Genomic DNA, 25,318 nt, shown 5'->3' on the forward strand with positions numbered 1-25,318 from the left:
TGTAGTAAGCCTTGGATAGAGATAAAGTGCATGGCGATACAGTAGCCAACCACCTGTCATTTTTCAAATACAGGGCCAGATGTACTAAGCCTTAAAAAGTGATAAACTACCATCTAATCAGCTCATAACTGTCATTTTTCAAACACAGTCTGTGACATGGCAGTTAGGAGCTGATTGGCTGGTACTTTATCTCTCCCCAAGGCTTAGTACATAGACCCCATAGTGAGATGCATTTGTTACACAGCAGACGGGAAGGGTAATCAACACCTCAAATCAATCAGAGATGCCATTGTACGAAGACTAGAGAACTTGGAGAGGTTTTGCAGCTTGATATGACATTGGACACATTGTAAATGGTTTAACTAAAGTATTGACTACTTGATAAGTTTATGTGATCTGGTAAAACTTGGATTGAACAAGTAGCACACAGCACTGCATACACACATTGTAGGAACACACAAAATACCTCCTTCATTTTTTGTGCTACTGTTGTTGTGCCTCTCCACTCCCTTTGACAATACTCTATAATGTCAACTTCTGGTTCCACTCCTAGTTTAAGAGCATCTACGGAAAAAAAACATTGTAAAATGTTGTGGTTAAAAAAATTAATAATAAAGCATTTCAAGTCAACTGAACAAGACAAATGTAAAGGTGTATAAAAGTAGTATTATAATTTTAAACATACACAGGGATTCATCTACTTTGCAATCTACAATGAAATCCTAAGTCCAAAAAGCAAACAGAAATAACTGGTTCATGTAAATTTAACCATCTCACTTAACATTAGCCGCTTAATTGTACAGAAACACTTCAATACGAGCAGCAAATAAAATAAAATAAAAATTTCATGAGTCAACTTCGTAGTTGTCTAAAATTGACAAACAATTTTAAGAAAACCTAAAATGCTACCTAAATATTGGTAGATCAGTAGCTTTAAAAAAAAATAAATAAGAATTTACTTACCGATAATTCTATTTCTCATAGTCCGTAGTGGATGCTGGGGACTCCGTAAGGACCATGGGGAATAGCGGCTCCGCAGGAGACTGGGCACATCTAAAGAAAGCTTTAGGACTATCTGGTGTGCACTGGCTCCTCCCCCTATGACCCTCCTCCAAGCCTCAGTTAGGATACTGTGCCCGGACGAGCGTACACAATAAGGAAGGATTTTGAATCCCGGGTAAGACTCATACCAGCCACACCAATCACACCGTATAACCTGTGATCTGAACCCAGTTAACAGCATGATAACAGAGGAGCCTCTGAAAGATGGCTCACAACAATAATAACCCGATTTTTGTAACAATAACTATGTACAAGTATTGCAGACAATCCGCACTTGGGATGGGCGCCCAGCATCCACTACGGACTATGAGAAATAGAATTATCGGTAAGTAAATTCTTATTTTCTCTAACGTCCTAAGTGGATGCTGGGGACTCCGTAAGGACCATGGGGATTATACCAAAGCTCCCAAACGGGCGGGAGAGTGCGGATGACTCTGCAGCACCAAATGAGAGAACTCCAGGTCCTCCTCAGCCAGGATATCAATTTTGTAGAATTTTACAAACGTATTTGCTCCTGACCAAGTAGCTGCTCGGCAAAGTTGTAAAGCCGAGACCCCTCGGGCAGCCGCCCAAAATGAGCCCACCTTCCTTGTGGAGTGGGCATTTACAGATTTTTGGCTGTGGCAGGCCTGCCACAGAATGTGCAAGCTGAATTGTACTACAAATCCAACGAGCAATAGTCTGCTTAGAAGCAGGAGCACCCAGCTTGTTGGGTGCATACAGGATAAACAGCGAGTCAGATTTCCTGACTCCAGCCCTCCTGGAAACATATATTTTCAGGGCCCTGACAACGTCTAGCAACTTGGAGTCCTCCAAGTCCCTAGTAGCCGCAGGCACCACAAATAGGTTGGTTCAGGTGAAACGCTGAAACCACCTTAGGGAGAAACTGAGGACGAGTCCTCAATTCCGCCCTGTCCGAATGGAACATCAGATAAAGGCTTTTTCAGGATAAAGCCGCCAATTCTGACACGCGCCTGGCCCAGGCCAGGGCCAACAGCATGACCACTTTCCATGTGAGATATTTTAACTCCACAGATTTAAGTGGTTCAAACCAATGTGACTTTTGGAACCCAAAACTACATTGAGATCCCAAAGTGCCACTGGAGGCATAAAAGGGAGGCTGTATATGCAGTACCCCTTTTACAAACGTCTGAACTTCAGGGACTGAAGCTAGTTCTTTTTGGAAGAAAATTGACAGGGCCGAAATTTGAACCTTAATGGACCCCAATTTCAGGCCCATAGACACTCCTGTTTGCAGGAAATGTAGGAATCGACCCAGTTGAATTTCCACCGTCGGGCCTTACTGGCCTCGCACCACGCAACATATTTTCGCCAATTGCGGTGATAATGTTTTTGCGGTTACATCCTTCCTGGCTTTGATCAGGATAGGGATGACTTCATCCGGAATGCCTTCTTTCCTTCAGGATCCGGCGTTCAACCGCCATGCCGTCAAACGCAGCCGCGGTAAGTCTTGGAACAGACAGGGTCCTTGCTGGAGCAGGTCCCTTCTTAGAGGTAGAGGCCACGGATCCTCCGTGAGCATCTCTTGCAGTTCCGGTTACCAAGTCCTTCTTGGCCAATCCGGAGCCACGAATATAGTGCTTACTCCTCTCCATCTTATCAATCTCAGTACCTTGGGTATGAGAGGCAGAGGAGGGAACACATACCCTGACTGGTACACCCACGGTGTTACCAGAGCGTCTACAGCTATTGCCTGAGGGTCCCTGGACCTGGCGCAATACCTGTCGAGTTTTTCACAACGGTTTATAATCATGTGGAAGACTTCTGGGTGAAGTCCCCACTCTCCCGGGTGGAGGTCGTGCTGAGGAAGTCTGCTTCCCAGTTGTCCACTCCCGGAATGAATACTGCTGACAGTGCTATCACATGATTTTCCGCCCAGCGAAGAATCCTTGCAGCTTCTGCCATTGCCCTCCTGCTTCTTGTGCCACCCTGTCTGTTTACGTGGGTGACTGCCGTGATGTTGTCCGACTGGATCAATACCGGCTGACCTTGAAGCAGAGGTCTTGCTAAGCTTAGAGCATTGTAAATGTCCCTTAGCTTCAGGATATTTATGTGAAGTGATGTCTCCAGGCTTCACCATAAGTCCTGGATATTCCTTCCCTGTGTGACTGCTCCCCAGCCTCGCAGGCTGGCATCCGTGGTTACCAGGACCCAGTCCTGAATGCCGAATCTGCGGCCCTCTAGAAGATGAGCACTCTGCAACCACCACAGGAGGGACCCCTTGTCCTTGGTGACAGGGTTATCCGCTGATGCATCTGAAGATGCGACCCAGACTATTTGTCCAGCAGGTCCCACTGGAAAGTTCTTGCGTGGAATCTGCCGAATGGGATTGCTTCGTAGGAAGCCACCATTTTACCCAGAGCCCTTGTGCATTGATGCACTGAGACTTGGCTCGGTTTTAGGAGGTTCCTGACTAGCTCGGATAACTCCCTGGCTTTCTCCTCCGGGAGAAACACCTTTTTCTGGACTGTGTCCAGGATCATCCCTAGGAATAGAAGACAAGTCGTCGGAACCAGCTGCGATTTTGGAATATTTAGAATCCAACCGTGCTGCAGCAACACTACCTGAGATAGTGCTACACCGACCTCCAACTGTTCCCTGGATCTTACCCTTATCAGGGAATCGTCCAAGTAAGGGATAACTAAAATTCCCTTCCTTTGAAGGAATATCATCATTTCGGTCATTACCTTGGTAAAGACCCGGGGTGCCGTGGACCATCCATACGGCAGCGTCTGAACTGATAGTGACAGTTCTGTACCATAAACCTGAGGTACCCTTGGTGAGAAGGGTAAATTTTGACATGAAGGTAAGCATCCTTGATGTCCCGAGACATCATGTAGTCCCCTTCTTCCAGGTTCGCAATCACTGCTCTGAGTGACTCAATCTTGAATTTGAACCTCTGTATGTAAGTGTTCAAAGATTTTAGATTTAGAATCGGTCTCACCGAGCCGTCCGGCTTCGGTACCACAACAGTGTGGAATAATACCCCGTTCCCTGTTGCAGGAGGGGTATCTTGATTATCACCTGCTGGGAATACAGCTTGTGAACGGCTTCCAAAACTGTCTCCCTGTCAGAAGGAGACATCGGTAAAGCCGACTTTAGGAAACGGCGAGGGGGAGACGTCTCGAATTCTAATTTGTACCCCTGAGATATCACCTGAAGGATCCAGGGGTCTACTTGCGAGTGAGCCCACTGCGCGCTGAAATTCATTGAGACGGGCCCCCCACCGTGCCTGATTCTGCTTGTAAAGCCCCAGCGTATACTGAGGGCTTGGCAGAGGCGGGAGAGGGTTTCTGTTCCTGGGAACTGGCTGATTTCTGCAGCCTTTTTCCTCTCCCTCTGTCACGGGGCAGAAATGAGGAACCTTTTGCCCGCTTATCCACGAAAAGACTGCGCCTGATAATACGGCGTCTTCTCATGTTGAGAGGCGACCTGGGGTACAAACGTGGATTTCCCAGCTGTTGCCGTGGCCACCAGGTCTGAAAGACCGACCCCAAATAACTCCTCCCCTTAATAAGGCAATACTTCCAAATGCCGTTTGGAATACGCATCACCTGACCACTGACGTGTCCATAACCCTCCACTGGTAGAAATGGACAACGCACTTATACTTGATGCCAGTCGGCAAATATTCCGCTGTGCATCACGCATATATAGAAATGCATCTTTCAAATGCTCTATAGGCAAAAATATACTGTCCCTATCTAGGGTATCAATATTTTCAGTCAGGGAATCCGACCACGCCAACCCAGCACTGCACATCCAGGCTGAGGCGATTGCTGGTCGCAGTATAACACCAGTATGTGTGTAAATACATTTTAGGATACCCTCCTGCTTTCTATCAGCAGGATCCTTAAGGGCGGCCATCTCAGGAGAGGATAGAGCCCTTACAAGCGTGTGAGCGCTTTATCCACCCTAGGGGGTGTTTCCCAACGCACCCTAACCTCTGGCGGGAAAGGATATAATGCCAATAACATTTTAGAAATTATCAGTTGTTATCGGGGGAAACCCACGCATCATCACACACCTCATTTAATTTCTCAGATTCAGGAAAACTACAGGTAGTTTTTCCTCACCGAACATAATACCCCTTTTTGGTGGTACTCGTATTATCAGAAATGTGTAAAACATTTTTCATTGCCTCAAACATGTAACGTGTGGCCCTACTGGAAGTCACATTTGTCTCTTCACCGTCGACACTGGAGTCAGTATCCGTGTCGGCGTCTATATCTGCCATCTGAGGTAACGGGCGCTTTAGAGCCCCTGACGGCCTATGAGACGTCTGGACAGGCACAAGCTGAGTAGCCGGCTGTCTCATGTCAACCACTGTCTTTTATACAGAGCTGACACTGTCACGTAATTTCTTCCAACAGTTCATCCACTCAGGTGTCGACCCCCTAGGGGGTGACATCACTATTACAGGCAATCTGCTCAGTCTCCACATCATTTTTCTCCTCATACATGTCGACACAAAAGTACCGACATACAGCACACACACAGGGAATGCTCTGATAGAGGACAGGACCCCACTAGCCCTTTGGGGAGACAGAGGGAGAGTTTGCCAGCACACACCAGAGCGCTATATATATACAGGGATAACCTTATATAAGTGTTTTTCCCCTTATAGCTGCTGTATTGTTAATACTGCGCCTAATTAGTGCCCCCCTCTCTTTTTTTAACCCTTTCTGTAGTGTAGTGACTGCAGGGGAGAGCCAGGGGAGCTTCCCTCCAACTGAGCTGTGAGGGAAAATGGCGCCAGTGTGCTGAGGAGATAGGCTCCGCCCCTTTTTCGATGACTTTTCTCCTGCTTTTTTATGGATTCTGGCAGGGGTTAAAATTCATCCATATAGCCCTGGGGGCTATATGTGATGTATTTTCGCCAGCCAAGGTGTTTTTATTGCTGCTCAGGGCGCCCCCCCCTAGCGCCCTGCACCCTCAGTGACCGAAGTGTGAAGTGTGCTGAGGAGCAATGGCGCACAGCTGCAGTGCTGTGCGCTACCTTGGTGAAGACAGGATGTCTTCTGCCGCCGATTTTCCGGACCTCTTCTGTCTTCTGGCTCTGTAAGGGGGCCGGCGGCGCGGCTCTGGGACCCATCCATGGCTGGGCCTGTGATCGTCCCTCTGGAGCTAATGTCCAGTAGCCTAAGAAGCCCAATCCACTCTGCACGCAGGTGAGTTCGCTTCTTCTCCCCTTAGTCCCTCGATGCAGTGAGCCTGTTGCCAGCAGGTCTCACTGAAAATAAAAAACCTAAACTAAAACTTTCACTAAGAAGCTCAGGAGAGCCCCTAGTGTGCACCCTTCTCGTTCGGGCACAGAGATCTAACTGAGGCTTGGAGGAGGGTCATAGGGGGAGGAGCCAGTGCACACCAGATAGTCCTAAAGCTTTCTTTAGTTGTGCCCAGTCTCCTGCGGAGCCGCTATTCCCCATGGTCCTTACGGAGTCCCCAGCATCCACTTAGGACGTTAGAGAAATATGGCTATGATCATGGAGGATTTGGATTTCCTATTTTAATACAGTGTACAGTATATAACCTGGTCATATGGGTGGATTGAAAGCTATCTTCTAGGTACTCTGCTTTCCTCCGACACTAAGTAAAAAATGCACAAATATTCTCTACACATCGCTGTGTAATGGGTTTTGCTATAGAACTATATGGCAATTATGGAGTATTGTAGCCAGCAGCACAGCGGTACAATCCAAAGGTGAGAATTGAAAATCCAAGTATGTATTCAATAACAGGAAGCTCATTAGATCTGGTCAGAAGCTTGACTTTACAAACTCAATATGCTGAAGCAACATCCAAAGGCGAAGGTACAATAGGTACAGGGAGTGAGGCTGCTACGGGGCCTGGGCTGCATCTGGGGCTCGCACTCCCCTTCTGAGCTCCGTGCCTTCTGCTTATCTGACAGTGTACAGCTGCAGGCACATCTGTCATCAGTGTTCTGGACGGCTTAGTCTTTCTGCCCTCACTACATCAGCATGATGATGCCTCCTTATTTTGGCACAACAACAACAACAACGGACGTGACCTTAGAACTTTATATTAAAGTATGCTCAAAAAAGAGAAAAAACAGACAGCGCTAATAGATTTCTTAATAAAATACTTTTATTCATTAATTTTATCTAGATTTTTCTTTAGCTAAAATAGCCCTTTTTTTCCCCTACCTATAAATCTAATTCCACATATCACTTGTATATATTTTATTAAAATTCAAGCCAATAAAACAATAATACATCAATAATATATATAATATAGTACAATAGCTCTGCTCTGTATACTTGATTTTTCAATACACCACTGAAACAATTGGATACAAATGCAACAAACTGTTTCCTTCCAATGCTGTAGAGGTCTCCAGCCTCTAAGTTGATATTAGATTGCTCATTCAGCTTGAGGTAGAAGCTTTTTTCAGATTGTTGCTATATTGAAAAATAGCCGTTACAATTCCTTATTTGTTGGTCAGGGTGTATAATTAAGTTCCCAGATCCACACTCTACTGACCACAACACTTAGAACTTCCAGATGAATTAGTATATGATTTTAATAGCTGCTCCTTTTCATTTAGAAAGTGTCGCTGATTTAATACACATCAGTAGTGGGTTAGTTGTTCATAAATTGATCTACAGGGAAATATACATGCTTTCCTCAAGGCAATAGTAAAAGTTCATGCAGCTCAGCTGATATTCAGAACTGGTTCAGTATATGGCAGCAGCCAATTAATTGCAAAATATCAGCTGAGGTGTATGAACTTTTATCACCGCTATAAGCAAAAGCAATTACATATATCCTTGCATGTCAATCTATAAGCAATTAATTGGCTGCTGCCATATACTGAACCAGTTCTGAATATCAGCTGAGCTGCATGAACTTTTTGTAATTTATACCCAATGGTTGAGGAGTTAATATCCTAATGATTACTAATGCCTTTGTGTGTTTAAACATGTAAAAATATTTTTAATCTGTGTTTAAAATAATGTTGTACGATTTATGTGAAAGTTACTCCTGTCACAGGAGTCTTGATTGTTGAAATACTTACACCTGTTAATTTTTTGCTGTGAACGATTGGTCAAAATGTATCACGTGACTTTGTGAAGCTTAAATATAACCGGGATAACCGGAACATATACTTTACTTCTTGAGGAAGGGGAGGGAATCCCCGAAACGCGTTGAAGTTGTTGCTAACCACTATACCTGACAATTTGTTTGCTGTATTGGACGAATAAAAAGCTGTGTGTTTCTAAAAAAACACTGGTCTGCTCCATTCCTGCCTTCCACACTGTGAGGGATGAGAAAGATACCTTGATGTGCACGCGAGACAGGACACTAATGTAAGTGTTACTCCAATAACTAAAGCTCATTGCAAATGAAATATATCGTGGAGGTTTGGTGATAGAAAGATACTTTTACGTGAACACGTGACAGTGAGTGTCTTTCTGATGAATGGAAAGAATCTGAAAGAAACTTTGGACGAAGACTAAAAAGTCTCAAGTTGTTTTAAAATGTTATTATTTTAAACCTAGCGCTAGTTTGTAACCATCTATTGTTTTCATATTTCTTGTGTTATATAGGGATAATTAAGGGAATATCCCATGTGTTACAAACCAGCAGCTTTTATTTGGTAGCGCAGGGCTTCATACATATACGATTGTCAGAGAAGTCCCCCTATCTACAGTGAGCTGCTTGCAGATTTCTTTGATTGCTTGTTTGATTGATCCTTTGGAAACGGTATAGCATAAACATACGTATTAATTACTAATTGTCAACCAGCGCTAAGGGGCCACTTTATTGTGTCTTTTGTCTGTTATATTAAAGTACATTAATTGTAATTAATACAATCTGACTTGGCTATAGTTTCCCTACTGTGTGTGTAAAAACTAAAAGCATGCACAGTGTAATAAATGGAGCACATGGCCTTCCAGCTGATCCGGTGGAATGGCTAACTGTTCATAAGCAATGGATGGACTTGCTCCTTGATAGTGCAAGTCTAAGAGGTCTTTTATTTTGTGCCCATACATTCTATATTCAGGGTGATCGCTATTTCTAGCCTACCTGGCTAGACAGGAGTCATCCCCTACCACTGTGCACAGCAAAAGGAAAGGGCTTGGAGATATCTGTGTTGATACCTCTTCCTTCTAGTTTTTATAGTAACTTTTTAGATGTATATAGCTCTAGAGTGCAGTATACACATTCAATAGTATCTAGTTATTTGGATAAGATAGTATTCCCTGTCTTGAGTCCAGACTCTCAGCAATTTTAGGAGACTCCCATTACCGTGGAAGAGGTGGAAAATGCTATTAAGTCCTTCCCTAGTAATAAGGCTCCAGGGGTGGATGGTCTTCCCAGCAAACTGAATAAAACTCACTTCGATTTCGCCGCCCCGAAATGTTTGCTGATTTTTGAATCCCTGTTGGAGAGTGGGACTCTTACCCCTTCTATGGCAGAGGCATTGGTGGTGCTAATTCGGAAGCTTTGCTGTCAACTGACATTAAAATCCTTGCAAAACCCTTGGCACTCCATTGTAGCAATGTAGCGCTCGAGTTGGTGAACTCCGATCAGACCGGTTTTATGCCGGGCAGATCTACTACTATCAATCTCAGGTGACTACATATTTGCAGTTGGCTGATGATGAGATGGACGATGCGATAGTTGTATTCCTGGATGCTGGCTGTGCTTTTGATTCTGAGGAATGGGTGTACCTTTGGGAAGTCCTTACAAGGTTTGCGAGAGGCTTGTCTTGAATTAAGCTGCTGTATTCCTCTCTGCCAGAGAGGGTTAATGTTAATGGTTTCACCACCGACTCCTTTCTGTTGGGTAGAGGGACTTGACAGGGGTGCCCATTGTCCCCTTTGCTCTCGCAATAGAGCCCCAGGCATGTAGAGCTTCTGATGCTATAAAAGGGTTTCAAGCTGCGGGCCGAGAGCAGAAAATCAGATTATACATGGACTATATGCTTTTATATTTGACAGACATGCCCTGCTCCTTATCTGCTCTCATTGAATTTGTACAGAACTTTGGATATTACTCAGGCATTCACATTAATGGGAACAAGTCAGTGGTGTTTCCATTACTTCCCTCTACACCGCAATACCTCTCCTATGACTTTTCCGTTAAATGGTGTACATACTGTAGTTTAAGTACCTGGTTATCCAAATCTCTCATTCTCCCACTGATTACATTACCTTAAACTGATTACATTACCTTAAACTTAACCCCACAGGTAGATAATTTGCATGCACGTGAAGACTTGAGTTTGTCAGAAACTCCCCTTATCAGTCACAGGACGTGTGAACCTTGTCAAAATTATTGTCCAGCCAAAATTCCTGTATATACTCCAGAATGTCCCAGTTTATGTCTCTGTCTCCCAATTCCTGATGATCTCCTGCTATATCGATTCCTTTATTTGGGGACATCGGCGGGCACGTATTGCTTCTAAAACACTTTGTAGATCTAGAGGAGAGGGTGGCCTGCCCTTGCCAGAAATGTGTCTCCATTACCTAGCCGCTCAGTTAGCACAGGTGTGAATGGGTTTATCCCTGGGGAATATGGGAACATTACGGTGGCTCTTATGGATAAGGCGGGTCCTACCATTCTGTCCACTGCAATTCCTTCTAGCATGCACCCGTTTTCCTCCCTTCCTCCACTGTTATAACAGGCCCAGAGAATATGGTTGGCAACTGAGAAATTGTTGGGGGATCCCCTTGCTCTCCTGTTAGGGACATGTCCATCTCCGAAACCAGTGGTTTGGGTGGAAGTTCTGGTTTGATCTCTTTTGGGGTATCTGCTATAGGTCAGCTCAGCTCTATCAGGATGGGGTTCTCCATAATTTGTTATACTTGTCCAATACACATGCTATTTGTAGACATTATTTCTATTGATATTTAAAATTTTGTCACATCTTATTAGCACAGTGGGCGGGTGGAGTGGGGGGGAGGGGTTTATTGTACTGGTCCGTACTATGCCTTCCCGTAAAATAAAATAAAAAAAATTCTATTCACCACTCCTCCCTCCTCTATTCCTTCATTACGGATGCTTTGAGTGCTCTCTGTGCTAAACGGTTAGTAGATCTAGGCAAAACTGAGGATGAAGAGTGGGATTATATCCTTGGTTCGTGTGCAGCAACAGCCTATGCTATATTCCAGCAGATCAAGCTGTACATTCTACATAGGGTCTACTGGACCCTGAGTAAATAGTTCCAATTTGCCCTGACTGTTCTGCTCCAGCTGCTGGTTTCTTTCATATTCTCTAGCTGTGCCCATGGGTCAACGCCTTTTGTGAAGAAATAACAACCTCTATACATCACACAGGTATACATATTCCTTTAATGAACCCACGTATATGTATTTTTGGCTTAGATTTACAGGACTCCCTACCGGTTCACTCTCGCCTTTATGTCAATAACCTTCTTACATTGGCTTGTGTGTGTATAGCTCGTACTAGGATGGCTCATAACCATCCCTCGTCTGCTACGCGGCTTACCCTAGTTAACACTACACTCTGTCATGAACGTTTTATGTACACTAAACGGAAATGTCCAATGAAATATGATAAGGTGTGGGGCCACTGGAAGAATTCTCAGTGCTTTGTTGATACCACCCTATTACTTATGCCTTTTGTATTTTACTTACTGCCTTGTTGCTCTTGGCACGCGCAAACCCGACTATGTATATATGTACGTACTCCGGTTTTCAATTAATATATATATATATATATATATATTTATATTGTGGTGGGGGAAAGCTTATCGGCGCTTAACCGCGATACCAGACTGTACTAGAGTGCAGACCAGGATATTATGAATAAGCAATCAAATGGTCTCCTTGTTTAGACACTTTCTTTAATATATTCGGGCGTCAGCTACACCTTAAAGAGAGAAGCATTGGTAAAGTGCTTCATGTACAGTGTAAAAGAAAAAGAGGATAAGGTGATTTTAAGCGACCAATGGTGTCTTATAACTAGGAGGAGACTCAAATTAAAAGTAATAAAAAATTTTAATAAAATGTAATTAGCACCAATACAAAAGTAAACAAGATAATGGCCCTTTGCAAGGAGCCAAAAAATGTGTAAGAAATCACTAGAACTACATATAAAACATAAGTTAGTATAAAATTGATAGTACAAACTTAGATAAGACAGGAGGAAAAAAATGTCCTAACAATAAAAAATTGGAAATAAGATCAGCATAAAAAATGTATAAATAAGGTTCTTAGCTTTTTGAGAAGGTATGTATCATAACATCCAACGCGTTTCGTCCTATCTGGACTTCATCATATATATACACATACATACATATACACACACACACACACACAGGATTATGACTATTTCTACTTATTCACTGAATGTTGTATGACCTGTATAGATGTCTGGTATCTTTGCTTGAAATCTGTATTGCTTTATTAACGCAGATTAATTCTCCTTGCGATGGTTGTGTGTTAATAATGCACATAAACGTGTACTCAACATATTTGCCGGATGTCTCAGATGACACATGTAATGCATATTCTCTTTGTACTTATTTAATTTTCAATGTTTTGTTCCTCTGTTATTTTAAAAAACAATAAAAAATATGTAACGTAAAAAAAAAAAATATAAACGGAGCACATATACTGTAGGTCAGGATTGAAGAGAATGTCCTAACAAAGAGGGAAAAGCAAACAAAAACACAGCTATACCTTTTTCAATTGTAGCAGCTACTTTCTGTATCTTTTCTTTTTCAATTTCCTCTTCATCACGATAAAGGTCTTCATCCCTATATTCATAAAAATTGAAATGAATATGTTATAGGGACAACAATAATAAATGGACCCCCCTCAAAATTACACAATGTTTCCGCCTTATACCATTTCTACCAGATAGATAGATAGATTATATATATATATATATATATATATATATATATATATATATATATATACACACACACAAACGCATATACTGTAGAACCCTCTGTTTATAGCCTGCCAACCGCTGCATTATAAGCTTCACATTATCAGCTGTAGACACAACTGTACAAAAATATTGTTTACTCAGTTAAACACTGGAAGAGGCAAACTACAGATAGAGGGTTCAGTATAGACGGTTCAGTGAATCTGGCAGGAGCTCATGACAGATAAATGCTAATTATAGACAAAGGAGTATGCCTTCATGTGGCACTAGTTATATTTTATGGTGTATCCACATCAACATGAATTGTCTGGTTCTATGCATGAGAGGGTGCTATATTGGGATGTAGTTATGTGGCCGGCGGTCAGGTGACACTCACCGCTTTGCCAGAAAGCTTAGACTTCGGGAATTCTTCCAAAAGCAACCTTCCACCTCTCTACCGTCGAAACAACCGATAGTCCACAATGAATTTATTAGGTCCCAAACTACGTCCTCCTTTGACCCTCCTTCCACTAACTCATCGATCAAAACGTACATCTGCCTGATGGAAGAGTCCGTCTCCAAGTTTGAGAAAGCCAGTACTAATACCAACTTCAACTTGTCCAGAGCAGAATATAAAGCTTTAAAGGACTTAGGGTCGTACAGGGACGTCATCATCCGCCCCGCCGATAAGGGGGGCGGTATTGTAGTCGTTAATCTGACTGACTACTTATCGGAAGCACAGCGACAGCTCTCGGACCCTCTAGTGTATGAGGAACTTCCGCATGACCCCACCGATATCTACAAACGTGAATTAGACCTCATTTTGAGGAAAGCATGTACTGATGAACTGATCTGCCCTGATTTATTGAAGGCACTCACCAAGGACTTTCCGGTAGTCCCACTGTTCTTTACGGTACCTAAAATACATAAAAACTTGGAACATCCACCCGGGCGCCCTATAATCTCGGCCAGAGACTCCATCTACCAGCCAATTTCAATATTTTTGGACAAAATCCTTCAACCGATGGTAGTGAGACAAAAATATTTTATTAAGGACACCACAAGTTTCTTGCAGCTACTGACGTCTATCCAAACAATACCTGAAGACACACTGTTGTGTGTTATCGACGTTAATAGTCTGTACACCAGTATCCCCCATAAAGAGGGCCTGGCAACTATGGAAGAGTTCCTGAAGGCAGAGAAAATGGACGTCCTGGACCACACCCTATTCATACAACTACTGGAATTGATCCTTACCAGGAACTTCTTCCTGTTTGACGGGTGCTTCTATAGACAGAAGACCGGGTGTGCGATGGGGAGCAGTGTCTCCCCCTCCTTTGCCAACATTTTCATGTTCAAGGAAGAACAAAGGGTGTTCTTCCAGGATCCAGCAACTGCCAGTCATATCCTGCTCTATACTCGTTACATAGATGATCTGTTTCTTCTCTGGACAGGATCACAGGAAGCCTTTGAACTACTGATGTCTACGGCTAATGCACGGGATTCACCGATTAAATACACTTACCAAATCAGTAAAGAGAAGATCAACTATTTGGACGTCTGTGTGTCTATCAGTGGTACCCAACTAACAACGGGAATTTACGTTAAACCAACGGACCAGAACACCATCCTAAGGGCTAACAGTCATCACCCTAAAGGCCTTATCAGGGGACTCCCACGGTCCCAAATGATTCAAGTCTCCAGGATTACCAGCGATAGGTCTACCCTGGAAGTTGAACTGGACAAATTAATTGGCAAGTTCCTACAGCGGGGCTATGACCAGAAGCTTCTTCAACAGCATAAAAGGGAAGTACTCCAGATGCCCAGGAACAGCTTAATGGCAACGAAAGTCAAACCCCAGGATGAAACCATCCCGTTTGTAACTAGATACAACACCGCAAGCTCGGTCATCCCCCGGGCCTCAAGAGCACTTTGGCCCATAGTTGCAACCGATAAGACTCTGCCTACATTCAGAGACCGTCGCCCGATGCCCTGCTACACCAGAGGCCGTAACATCAAAGACACAGTAGTACATACAGATGTCACAGGCTTCAAATTACATGTAGAACGACCTAAAGGGTTCCTAACCAGGCCTCCGGGCTGTTATAAGTGCCCTAAATGTACCACATGTGGCCATATGATGACGGGTACGACTTTCAAACATCCACACAATGAATCATCACTGAAGATACATCATGTTCTATCGTGTACCTCATCATTTATCATCTATTTGATAATATGTCCATGTAAATTACATTACGTTGGCAAGTCCATACGGACAGCTAGGGAAAGGATGGCCCTTCACCGGTCCGCCATAAAACAGGCACTAGCTGGAAAACCCTCAGACCAACCGGTAGCGAGACACTTCACGGAAATGAGGCATTCCATCAATGACTTCAAGCATATTTTGATCGATCATGTGCCCAAATCCATCAGAGGGGGTGACCGGGAGAAGAAACTTTTACGCATCGAGGCCAAGTGGATCTTTAGGCTCGATACTATCAGCCCTAAAGGTTTGAACGAACTGATGCCGTGGAACCTGTTCCTGCAGAAATGAGAGGGACGACCATGAAGATAGAAGACACAATCCCTCTAAGATCGGAACTGCTGGAGCGGCATTATTTCCATTCCCCTTGGCACGCGTGCCACTCTGGACTTCCCTGACTTATTACCAGCACATTAGCTATATTAATCAGTCATGCACTACTTTATTTACTGTTTTCCACCTCTTGCTCTCTAGCTTGCCTGTTCACCCTCGGCACCTGGGACATCTTTTAACTTTCTTTTTTGTATGTACACTTTAACTGGACGCGCTAGTAGTAGCATATCCTTGCACTGTATGGCCACACTAACGGACCACTAGAATAGGGGACGGCCGTCTTAATTCATTATACCGGTGTTTACCTTCACCACCGTGCTACACGTTTATTCACCCACCTTACCACCATTCTATTTTGGTGGCTCGTTTAAAATCCCTCACAACACGACCATTTGAGTTCCTGCACCCAGCAGCCTCCATTTGTACACACGTTATTCTACTATCCCATGCTCACCCCAGCTTTATTACACCCAGTGCTTCCCATTACTATTTTGTGGTCCGTCATATGTAGCATCAGTATGCAACTGTAGAGCCCAGCCATGCAGTACAAGCATGTGCTGTACTTCTATCTGTTTCAACCTTTTATCTCTCTTTGTTTACTATAGCGCGTCACTCTTAGAGCCGGCGTTGCCCGGTTTCCATGGCACCGTCGGACGCCGCTTGATGACGCAAGCGGAAGACGCCGGGTTCAGCCGGGAGTAACGAGCGACGCCGGACACACCAGCAACTGTGGGCTTCTTCTCTAAGGTATAAAGGTATGTCTTTTCTATTTGTCACTTGCTATTCACCTGGACAAAGGGACTTGCGTGTCCCGAAACGTTGGGATCTATGAAGTGATTTCAATACACTTTCAATGCTTAAGACCCCGAGTGCCGCTGTTTGTTTTACAGCCCATGACACACACCAAACCCCGGATCACTTATATAGCAAAGGCACACCACAGACCCCGCCCATCAATCATCCAACAGGAAGTGGCTACAATATTCGTATTGCAGTGTCTAGTACTATTGAACAGAAATAACCATCCACTGTGTCATACCAACAACAAGGTATGATACCAATAAACATAAATGCAGCAGTATACACTACAAAAAGCGGCTAATCGCGGCTAATTGCCGTGATGCCGGAAGTAGCGTGCGTTCCATTGCCAATGGAACGCACACGTGACACCAGGAAGTTGTTCTCAAACCCGGAAGCGGTATGCGTTCCATTATCATGGAGCGCAACCGCGTGACCGGAACTACGATGCTGCATACGACGGCTGCCAGCCGTTGCTAAGCAGCCGGGTGTAAGCACACTGTCACATACTAAAATAGCACCTACGTGCTAACAAAATAAGAATAGAGGCAGCATTAAGCTCATTGATCAAAGTGTTGGATGCATAGAATATGCATATGTACTACATAATGGTCCCGGGTAGATAATACATTACAATAGTACAAATAGATGTGTTTATTCAATGCACATAGAAACTTAGCATTTATATCATAATATCCAACTATTCATTCAGATAGAATACTACCATAACCTTATTCTATAGTAGATCATTATGGTCACCTGATGATATCAGGATGACCCACCCTTACTCCCCTACAAGTAGAGATCTATCACAACAGCCAGGGGAAAATGGGATACATGCATGGTAAAGAATATGGATGTATATCTCCCAGGACATAATGTAGTACATTAAGAGCCCGTGATGTAGCCTCTGTCACAACAGCGATCCGGGGTGGTCACCAACATAGAGGATATTATAAAAGACAAAAGACACAAACACATATGGTCATGCATTGAAAAATGCATGATTAAATCCCATTAGAGGAAATTAATAAAAACGATTCATGAGAGCAATATGTGAAAAAAATATATATATGAATCAATGATAGCCCTATCCGAGAAAAATATTAAGTGGATTAGCCTCGTTCAACCCCCGAGGTGGTAAAGTGTCCAATTCGTAGATCCATTTAGCTTCTCGTTGTCGTAATTGCCTTTCCCAGTCACCACCACGTGAGGGTCTCGGTACGTGATCTATTAACATACACTTCAGGCTAGATATTAAATGCCCTCTAGTTGCGAAGTGTTGTGCCACCGGTTTGTCCGATACCTTAGAGATCAATGCAGCTCTAATTGATGTGCGATGGTTGGCCATCCTGTCTCGAAAGTTTCGTGTTGTCATGCCAACATAATAGTAACCGCAGGTACAGACAATAATATAGATTACATGATCCATGGTACAATGTAACCGATAACGGATCTTAATCTGCTGACCACTATGCGGATGTGCGAAACTCGACCCAGTCATCATTGATCGACACGTAGTGCAATTGGGGCACCGATAGCAACCCTTCTTAGTGTCCGGAAACCAGGACTTCTTGGTAGCTGATGGCTGTAGAGTCGGGCGCATTAACATTTGTCGAAGATTCTTGCCGCGTCTGTATGCAGAGTGGCGGCTGCAGGTTTAACCCTTTTAACCCTTTGATGCATTGAGGAGTTTGATTAATAATGAACAGATAGTTGTTCGACAAGCTGATAAAGGTGGTGCCGTGGTGGTGCAGGACTGGTGCAAATATAATGCGGAAATACTTAGGCAATTGGCTGACTCTATGGTTTATGTTAAGTGTAGGGGCAACCCTATACTGCAAATCAAAAAATTAGTTGATACTACGATTAATCAAGCGCTGGTGTGTGGATGGTTGGACCACAAAATAGCTGGCTACCTAACTGTGGATAGTCCTGTGTGTCCAATCATCTACACACTACCGAAAATACACAAATCAATGAGTGACCCCCCCGGTCGTCCGATTATTTCGGCGATGGGCTCTGTTTTACAGCCATTAGCAATCTTTATTGATTCCTTTCTCCAGCCACTTGTAACCACGATGCCCAGCTACATTAGGGACACTGCGGATTTGCTCGACAAAATTGATTCACTAGGCCCAATACCTGATGACGCGTGGTTAATAACTATGGACATTCAGTCCTTATATACAGTCATTCCGCACACAGAAGGCCTAGAGGCTATGCGTGATGCCTTGATAGTGGGACCACACGAGGGCCCTCCATCCGAATTTTTACTTGACCTTGCCGGCATAGTATTGAAAAAGAACCACTTTGCCTATGGGAATGACTTCTACATTCAATGCAGTGGCACTGCGATGGGGTCAAATTTGGCCCCATCGTATGCCAATCTGTATATGCATAAATATGAATCTAACAACATCATACCTAGGTTTGGGTCAATGTGTTTACTTTTTGCCCGTTATATTGACGATGTTTTTATTATTTGGCTGGGGACTGACACGGAGTTCTATGAGATGATTGACTACCTCCATAATTTGGATAGCCCTATCCGTTTTACCCATCACATTAGTCACGATAAGGTAAATTTTTTAGATGTGACTCTTTTCCGATACAAAGGAAGACGTGCCTCGACCCTTTTTAGAAAGGAGACTGATAGAAACACACTCCTCCATGCCTCCAGTCACCACCCTGTGCACCTTAAAGAGAGCCTACCGATCTCGCAGTTCATGCGTGTGCTGCGCAATAATACCACACAAGATGATACAGAGTCACAGATTGAGGCGATGGCAGAGAGATTCTACGAACGTGGCTACACGAAGAAAACTGTTGCAAGATGCCTCGACAAAGCTAGGTACAGGCACTCCCACTCTAACAGTCATGTTTGCATCTACATATGACGTTGCTTCGTCAGTCTGAGAAAGTGCTGCGTAAGCAGTGGCCGATTGTGGCCTCTGACCCAGTGTTCAAAGGGTTAAACCTGCAGCCGCCACTCTGTGCATACAGACGCGGCAAGAATCTTCGACAAATGTTAATGGGCCCGACTCTACAGCCATCAGCTACCAAGAAGTCCTGGTTTCCGGACACTAAGAAGGGTTGCTATCGGTGCCCCAATTGCACTACGTGTCGATCAATGATGACTGGGTCGAGTTTCGCACATCCGCATAGTGGTCAGCAGATTAAGATCAGTTATCGGTTACATTGTACCATGGATCATGTAATCTATATTATTGACTGTCCCTGGGTTACTATTATGTTGGCATGACAACACGAAACTTTCGAGACAGGATAGCCAACCATCGCACATCAATTAGAGCTGCATTGATCTCTAAGGTATCGGACAAACCGGTGGCACAACACTTCGCAACTAGAGGGCATTCAATATCTAGCCTGAAGTGTATGTTAATAGATCACGTACCGAGACCCTCACGTGGTGGTGACTGGGAAAGGCAATTACGACGAGAAGCTAAATGGATCTACGAATTGGACACTTTAGCACCTCGGGGGTTGAACGAGGCTAATCCACTTAATATTTTTCTCGGATAGGGCTATCATTGATTCATATATATATTTTTTTCACATATTGCTCTCATGAATTGTTTTTATTAATTTCCTCTAATGGGATTTAATCATGCATTTTTCAATGCATGACCATATGTGTTTGTGTCTTTTGTCTTTTATAATATCCTCTATGTTGGTGACCACCCCGGATCGCTGTTGTGACAGAGGCTACATCACAGGCTCTTAATGTACTACATTATGTCCTGGGAGATATACATCCATATTCTTTACCATGCATGTATCCCATTTTCCCCTGGCTGTTGTGATAGATCTCTACTCGTAGGGGAGTAAGGGTGGGTCATCCTGATATCATCAGGTGACCATAATGATCTACTATAGAATAAGGTTATGATAGTATTCTATCTGAATGAATAGTTGGATATTATGATATAAATGCTAAGTTTCTATGTGCATTGAATAAACACATCTATTTGTACTATTGTAATGTATTATCTACCCGGGACCATTATGTAGTACATATGCATATTCTATGCATCCAACACTTTGATCAATGAGCTTAATGCTGCCTCTATTCTTATTTTGTTAGCACGTAGGTGCTATTTTAGTATGTGACAGTGTGCTTACACCCGGCTGCTTAGCAACGGCTGGCAGCCGTCGTATGCAGCATCGTAGTTCCGGTCACGCGGTTGCGCTCCATGATAATGGAACGCATACCGCTTCCGGGTTTGAGAACAACTTCCTGGTGTCACGTGTGCGTTCCATTGGCAATGGAACGCACGCTACTTCCGGCATCACGGCAATTAGCCGCTTTTTGTAGTGTATACTGCTGCATTTATGTTTATTGGTATCATACCTTGTTGTTGGTATGACACAGTGGATGGTTATTTCTGTTCAATAGTACTAGACACTGCAATACGAATATTGTAGCCACTTCCTGTTGGATGATTGATGGGCGGGGTCTGTGGTGTGCCTTTGCTATATAAGTGATCCGGGGTTTGGTGTGTGTCATGGGCTGCTGGGTATGTACCTGTTGTGATTTTACCTGTCTTGAAAAAGGCTCAGATGGAGCCGAAACGTCGACATAATCTGCTGACATGCTGTTGACCGTCTCTATGTGAGACATACCTGTGAGTGGTAATAAATTCTTTCATCAATTAAGAAAGTGGGGAGTGCCTGTATTTTCTTTGGATATATTTTGGACTTCTTTGGAGCCCTTTATGGAGCACCGCCCATGTTGTGGACTGCAGCAGTGAGTGTGGACACAATGGATATATATATATATATATATATATATATATATATATATATATATACACACACACACACACACACACACACACACACATATATATACACACATATTATATATATATATATATATATATACATACATGCATACATATATATATATATATATATATATGTAGCAGAGAAAATAAGCGCTTATGAGTGAAATATCGGATTATAGAGGAAATAACCAGGTGGGTGTAATTATAACCAAGAACACTTATCTGGTTTTACAAGAACTTCCAACCGGTGATCATCATTTTTGGCTTAACATGTAAAGAGAAAAACATGACAAAACATAGTGTGTACCGTTCTCGTAATCAAATGATGTCATTTGCAGTGGAGGGCGAAAAATTAGGGAACATGCTTATTCCCATTTAAACATATTTAGTAGCCCAAACATTTGAAAATAATATAATAACAATTTAATTTACAAAGACACACAATGGCTAGACAACACACGTACAAGATAAAATGTTTTTAAAAGGCTTATCTGTCCATCTAGAAGGGGACACAGCAGCAAACAGTCCCAATAGATAAAAAATAGCCAGAGAACATGCGTACAGGAAATTAAAAGTTCAAACGCTTATCTGTCCATTTGAGGAGGAGTTTAGCAGCAAAACAGGCCCAACGCGTTTCGTCCGTCAAAGTCTGGACTTCTTCAAGGGGATAGGGCCAGTGGGCCTAGAATGCTCTATTTATACCATTTAAATGGTGATTGCACATGACTAGTCTGACATCACTTCCTGTAGTGATGTGTATGTTAGTCACAGGATTGAGACATAAAAGACATTTTTATTAATTATATAGTAGTGCAGAGAGAAATAAAGTGAATGCAAGTGAGAATTAAATAAAAAAGGGATGAGATACTTCATAATTGTTCGATCAACCTCATGAAACTCATTATCAGTGAAAAGAAGAAAACCCTGACTAAGATCGAAGAACTCACAATTAAAGAACTAGTGATCCACAAAGACAAAGATGATTTTAGAGCTAATGACACAACCTTGACCAAGAAACTTGAACATATAGAGGAAGAAGTCATTAAAGGCAAACAGAATTTTTTTTTTAGAGACAAACAAGACTACCTTAACAACCGCATCCAAAATTGGAGTAGATTTAAAGAGAAAAAAACATCCTACCATTCCTGTTTTCCAAGACCCAAGGATGAGAAAATGGACAACTACTCCATATTACCAAAAAAGGAACACCCGCTTGAACCATTTTGGACAACAGGGACAACAAGTCAGACACAAAGTGAATTCTCTGTATCCTACTTATGTGAATACTCACATTAGATTCTCAGCACTTCAAAGATGCGAATCAAATAGTGACTCTGATTTTTTTTATCTCCGGATCCCACTATAGAAAATCAATCCTCCACAAGGAAAACCTTCTTCCGAGAGAGATTCAAGGGAAGATCCCCCCTAAAAAGAGGTTTACAAGAAGAAGAGGTACCCGGGGCGGATGCAGGAAGACTGAACAAAAGACGCTATCTCCAGTGAAAGACCCAGTTGAACAAGGTATATTCAACCTATCAAACCATAAATTGAAGAAGGACGAAATTACAGTTTTAAGCAAGGGCCTCAAATTTGCGCCATCAAAACAGATGAACAGATTCGACACCTTCATTGATTTAAATAAATTTGCTAGATCTTTGACTCTCAAGAGACATTTTGCCAAGAAAGAACTAGATCTGACTAACCCAGAACCATCAAAATCAGGCATAAAAAGAAAATCAAAATTTTACCCGTTAGAATCAAAGGGCAACCACATTAATGTCTTTCAGGAACTCGTCAAAAAGGACTTATGTGATATTGATCCAACACCACACCGCCATTCCAATCTTAAAAACAGGGAAAAAGAAGCCCTGAAAGCTCTACAAGAAAATATAAACATTGTTATAAAGCAAGCGGACAAAGGGGGCGGCATTGTTCTTCTGGACAGGGAAGCCTATGAACAAGAAGCCTACCGCCTTTTGAACGACTCAACATCCTATAAGAAGCTTCCAAAAGACCCTACAGGTACCTTCATTGAGGAATTGAGACCAATATTACTACATTACTTTCATAACAATACTCTGGACAAAAACGAATTTCAGTTCCTATTGATGACAACTTCGGTGATACCCACCTTTTACTACCTACCCAAGATACATAAATCATTAACCAAACCACCAGGAAGACCCATTATTTCGAGTATTGACTCACTTACAAGCCACCTCTCTGAATATATGGACATCTTTTTACAAAAACACATTATTTCACTACCATCTTTCTTGAAAGACACCAGCAGTGTAATTAATATCTTATCTAAAATTGAATGGAAAGAGTCATATCTGTGGATTACCATTGATGTACAAAGTTTATATACCTGCATTAAACATGATAAAGGCATAGAAGCATGTAGAAGATTCATGGATAAAGATCTGGAAATTTCAACAATCCATAAAAACGCAATCTGTGACTTTATGAAATTCACCCTCAGTCACAATTATTTCATTTTTCAAAAAAAACTTATTTCTGCAAATCTGCGGAACCACAATGGGGACTACTTTTGCGCCCAGTTTTTCCAACTTACTGATGGGATCGTGGGAGGAGGACTGTATCTACAACAACAACCAATATCTTGAAAATCTGATAGTCTATAAAAGATATATAGATGACATACTAATTATCTGGGAAGGAGGCACGGATCTGTTCAAAGAATTATTTGGTTCATTGGAACATAACAAGTACAACCTGAAATTTACACACGAGGTCAACAGTGAAAAAATTATCTAGATCTAACTCTGTCAAATTATGGAACACAGATCGTTACCAGCAATCACATTAAAAATGTTGACACTAACAGCTACCTCCATTTGAAAAGCTGTCATGCAAAAAATTGGAAAACAAATATCCCTTATTCTCAATTTTACCGTATCAAGCGGAACTGCAGTGACAAACAAGACTGCAACAAGCAGCTAACCACATATGCCGGTAGATTCAAGGAGAGAAAATATCCTCAAACCGTGATCGATAAAGCATTGGAAAAAACTGAGAATATGACGCGACAAGAACTATTCAACAAAAAAAACAAAGAAAAAGATAAAAATTTCACTCCTTTTATAACCACCTTCAGCAACCAAGAACAGCAAATCAAGCAATCCATTAAGAAACATTGGGACATTCCCCTACTCGACCCGATTCTTAAAGAAATCCTCCCCCCTAAACCTGACATAGTATTCCGAAAAACCAGCAATTTGAAGGACATTTTGGCCCCCAGCCACTTGTCAACCAAGTCATTAAATACAAGAAACACTATTGGAACCTGTAAGGGATGCTACAAATGTGGTAGCTGTAATATTTTTAAATTTCTTCACCTGTAATTCCACAATGATTATATATGTCTTAGAATGTACTTGTGGATTAAAATATGTTGGCAAAACTAAGAGGATCTTGAAGCTACGCATACAGGAACACATCAGAAATATCAAGAATAAAGTCGATAATCATACAGTATCCAGACATTTAGCAGAAAAGCATAAATCAAACCCTGAAGAAATCACCTTTAAAGCTATTGAATGCATTAAACTTGGCTATAGAGGAGGTGACATACTCAACAAACTCTCCAAACGAGAGAAGTTTTGGATTTACGAACTCCAAACATTATCACCACAGGGACTCAATGAAGCCTTTGAAATTGCCCCATTTCTTTAATTTGCTAATTCTTTAAATTTCTAATTTCGTAATCCTATCATTCACTCTACACATCGATATATATTACATAAAAGTGGATTCACTCTCTTTAATTGCCTATCTACTTAATTAATATCTTTTTACTATATCTTTTTTACTATATACCTACTAGTACATTTTGTAACTATTAGGGTAATACATAAGTCCTGTTTTTTGCTCCCCCTTTTTTCAGTTGATTCATCTCTATCGAAATCTACAGACAAGATACTCTTTTATTGGACCCGAAGTTCTGGATCTACCTGAAATATTAATTAAAATATCTTAAGTCACATTTTATACTTTGGTAGCCATTTTTAATAATGGCAGTGCACTCCAAATTTATGCCCCACTTAGTGCTGAGCCTTCTAGACACTGCTCTATGTCCTCATTTTAATTCCTTAATAAGGTCACATAAGTCCCTTTTCACTTCTTTATTCATTTC

General features: G+C 42.3%; 1 protein-coding gene across 2 annotated transcripts in view; it reads right to left on the reverse strand.

Moving 5' to 3' along the window:
* Positions 1–25,318, reverse strand: part of OTULIN (OTU deubiquitinase with linear linkage specificity) — a 285,053-nt gene that overhangs the window by 32,944 nt on the left and 226,791 nt on the right. For both annotated transcript variants that reach the window (XM_063922959.1, XM_063922958.1), the window contains exons 6-7: positions 12,759–12,835; positions 467–564 (exon numbers count right to left, since the gene is read on the reverse strand). In XM_063922959.1, the coding sequence (XP_063779029.1) occupies positions 467–564; positions 12,759–12,835 (175 nt within the window). The remainder of the gene's footprint in view (positions 1–466; positions 565–12,758; positions 12,836–25,318) is intronic.

The sequence above is a fragment of the Pseudophryne corroboree genome, chromosome 5 (genome assembly GCF_028390025.1).
Source record: "Pseudophryne corroboree isolate aPseCor3 chromosome 5, aPseCor3.hap2, whole genome shotgun sequence".
Lineage (NCBI taxonomy): Eukaryota > Metazoa > Chordata > Amphibia > Anura > Myobatrachidae > Pseudophryne > Pseudophryne corroboree.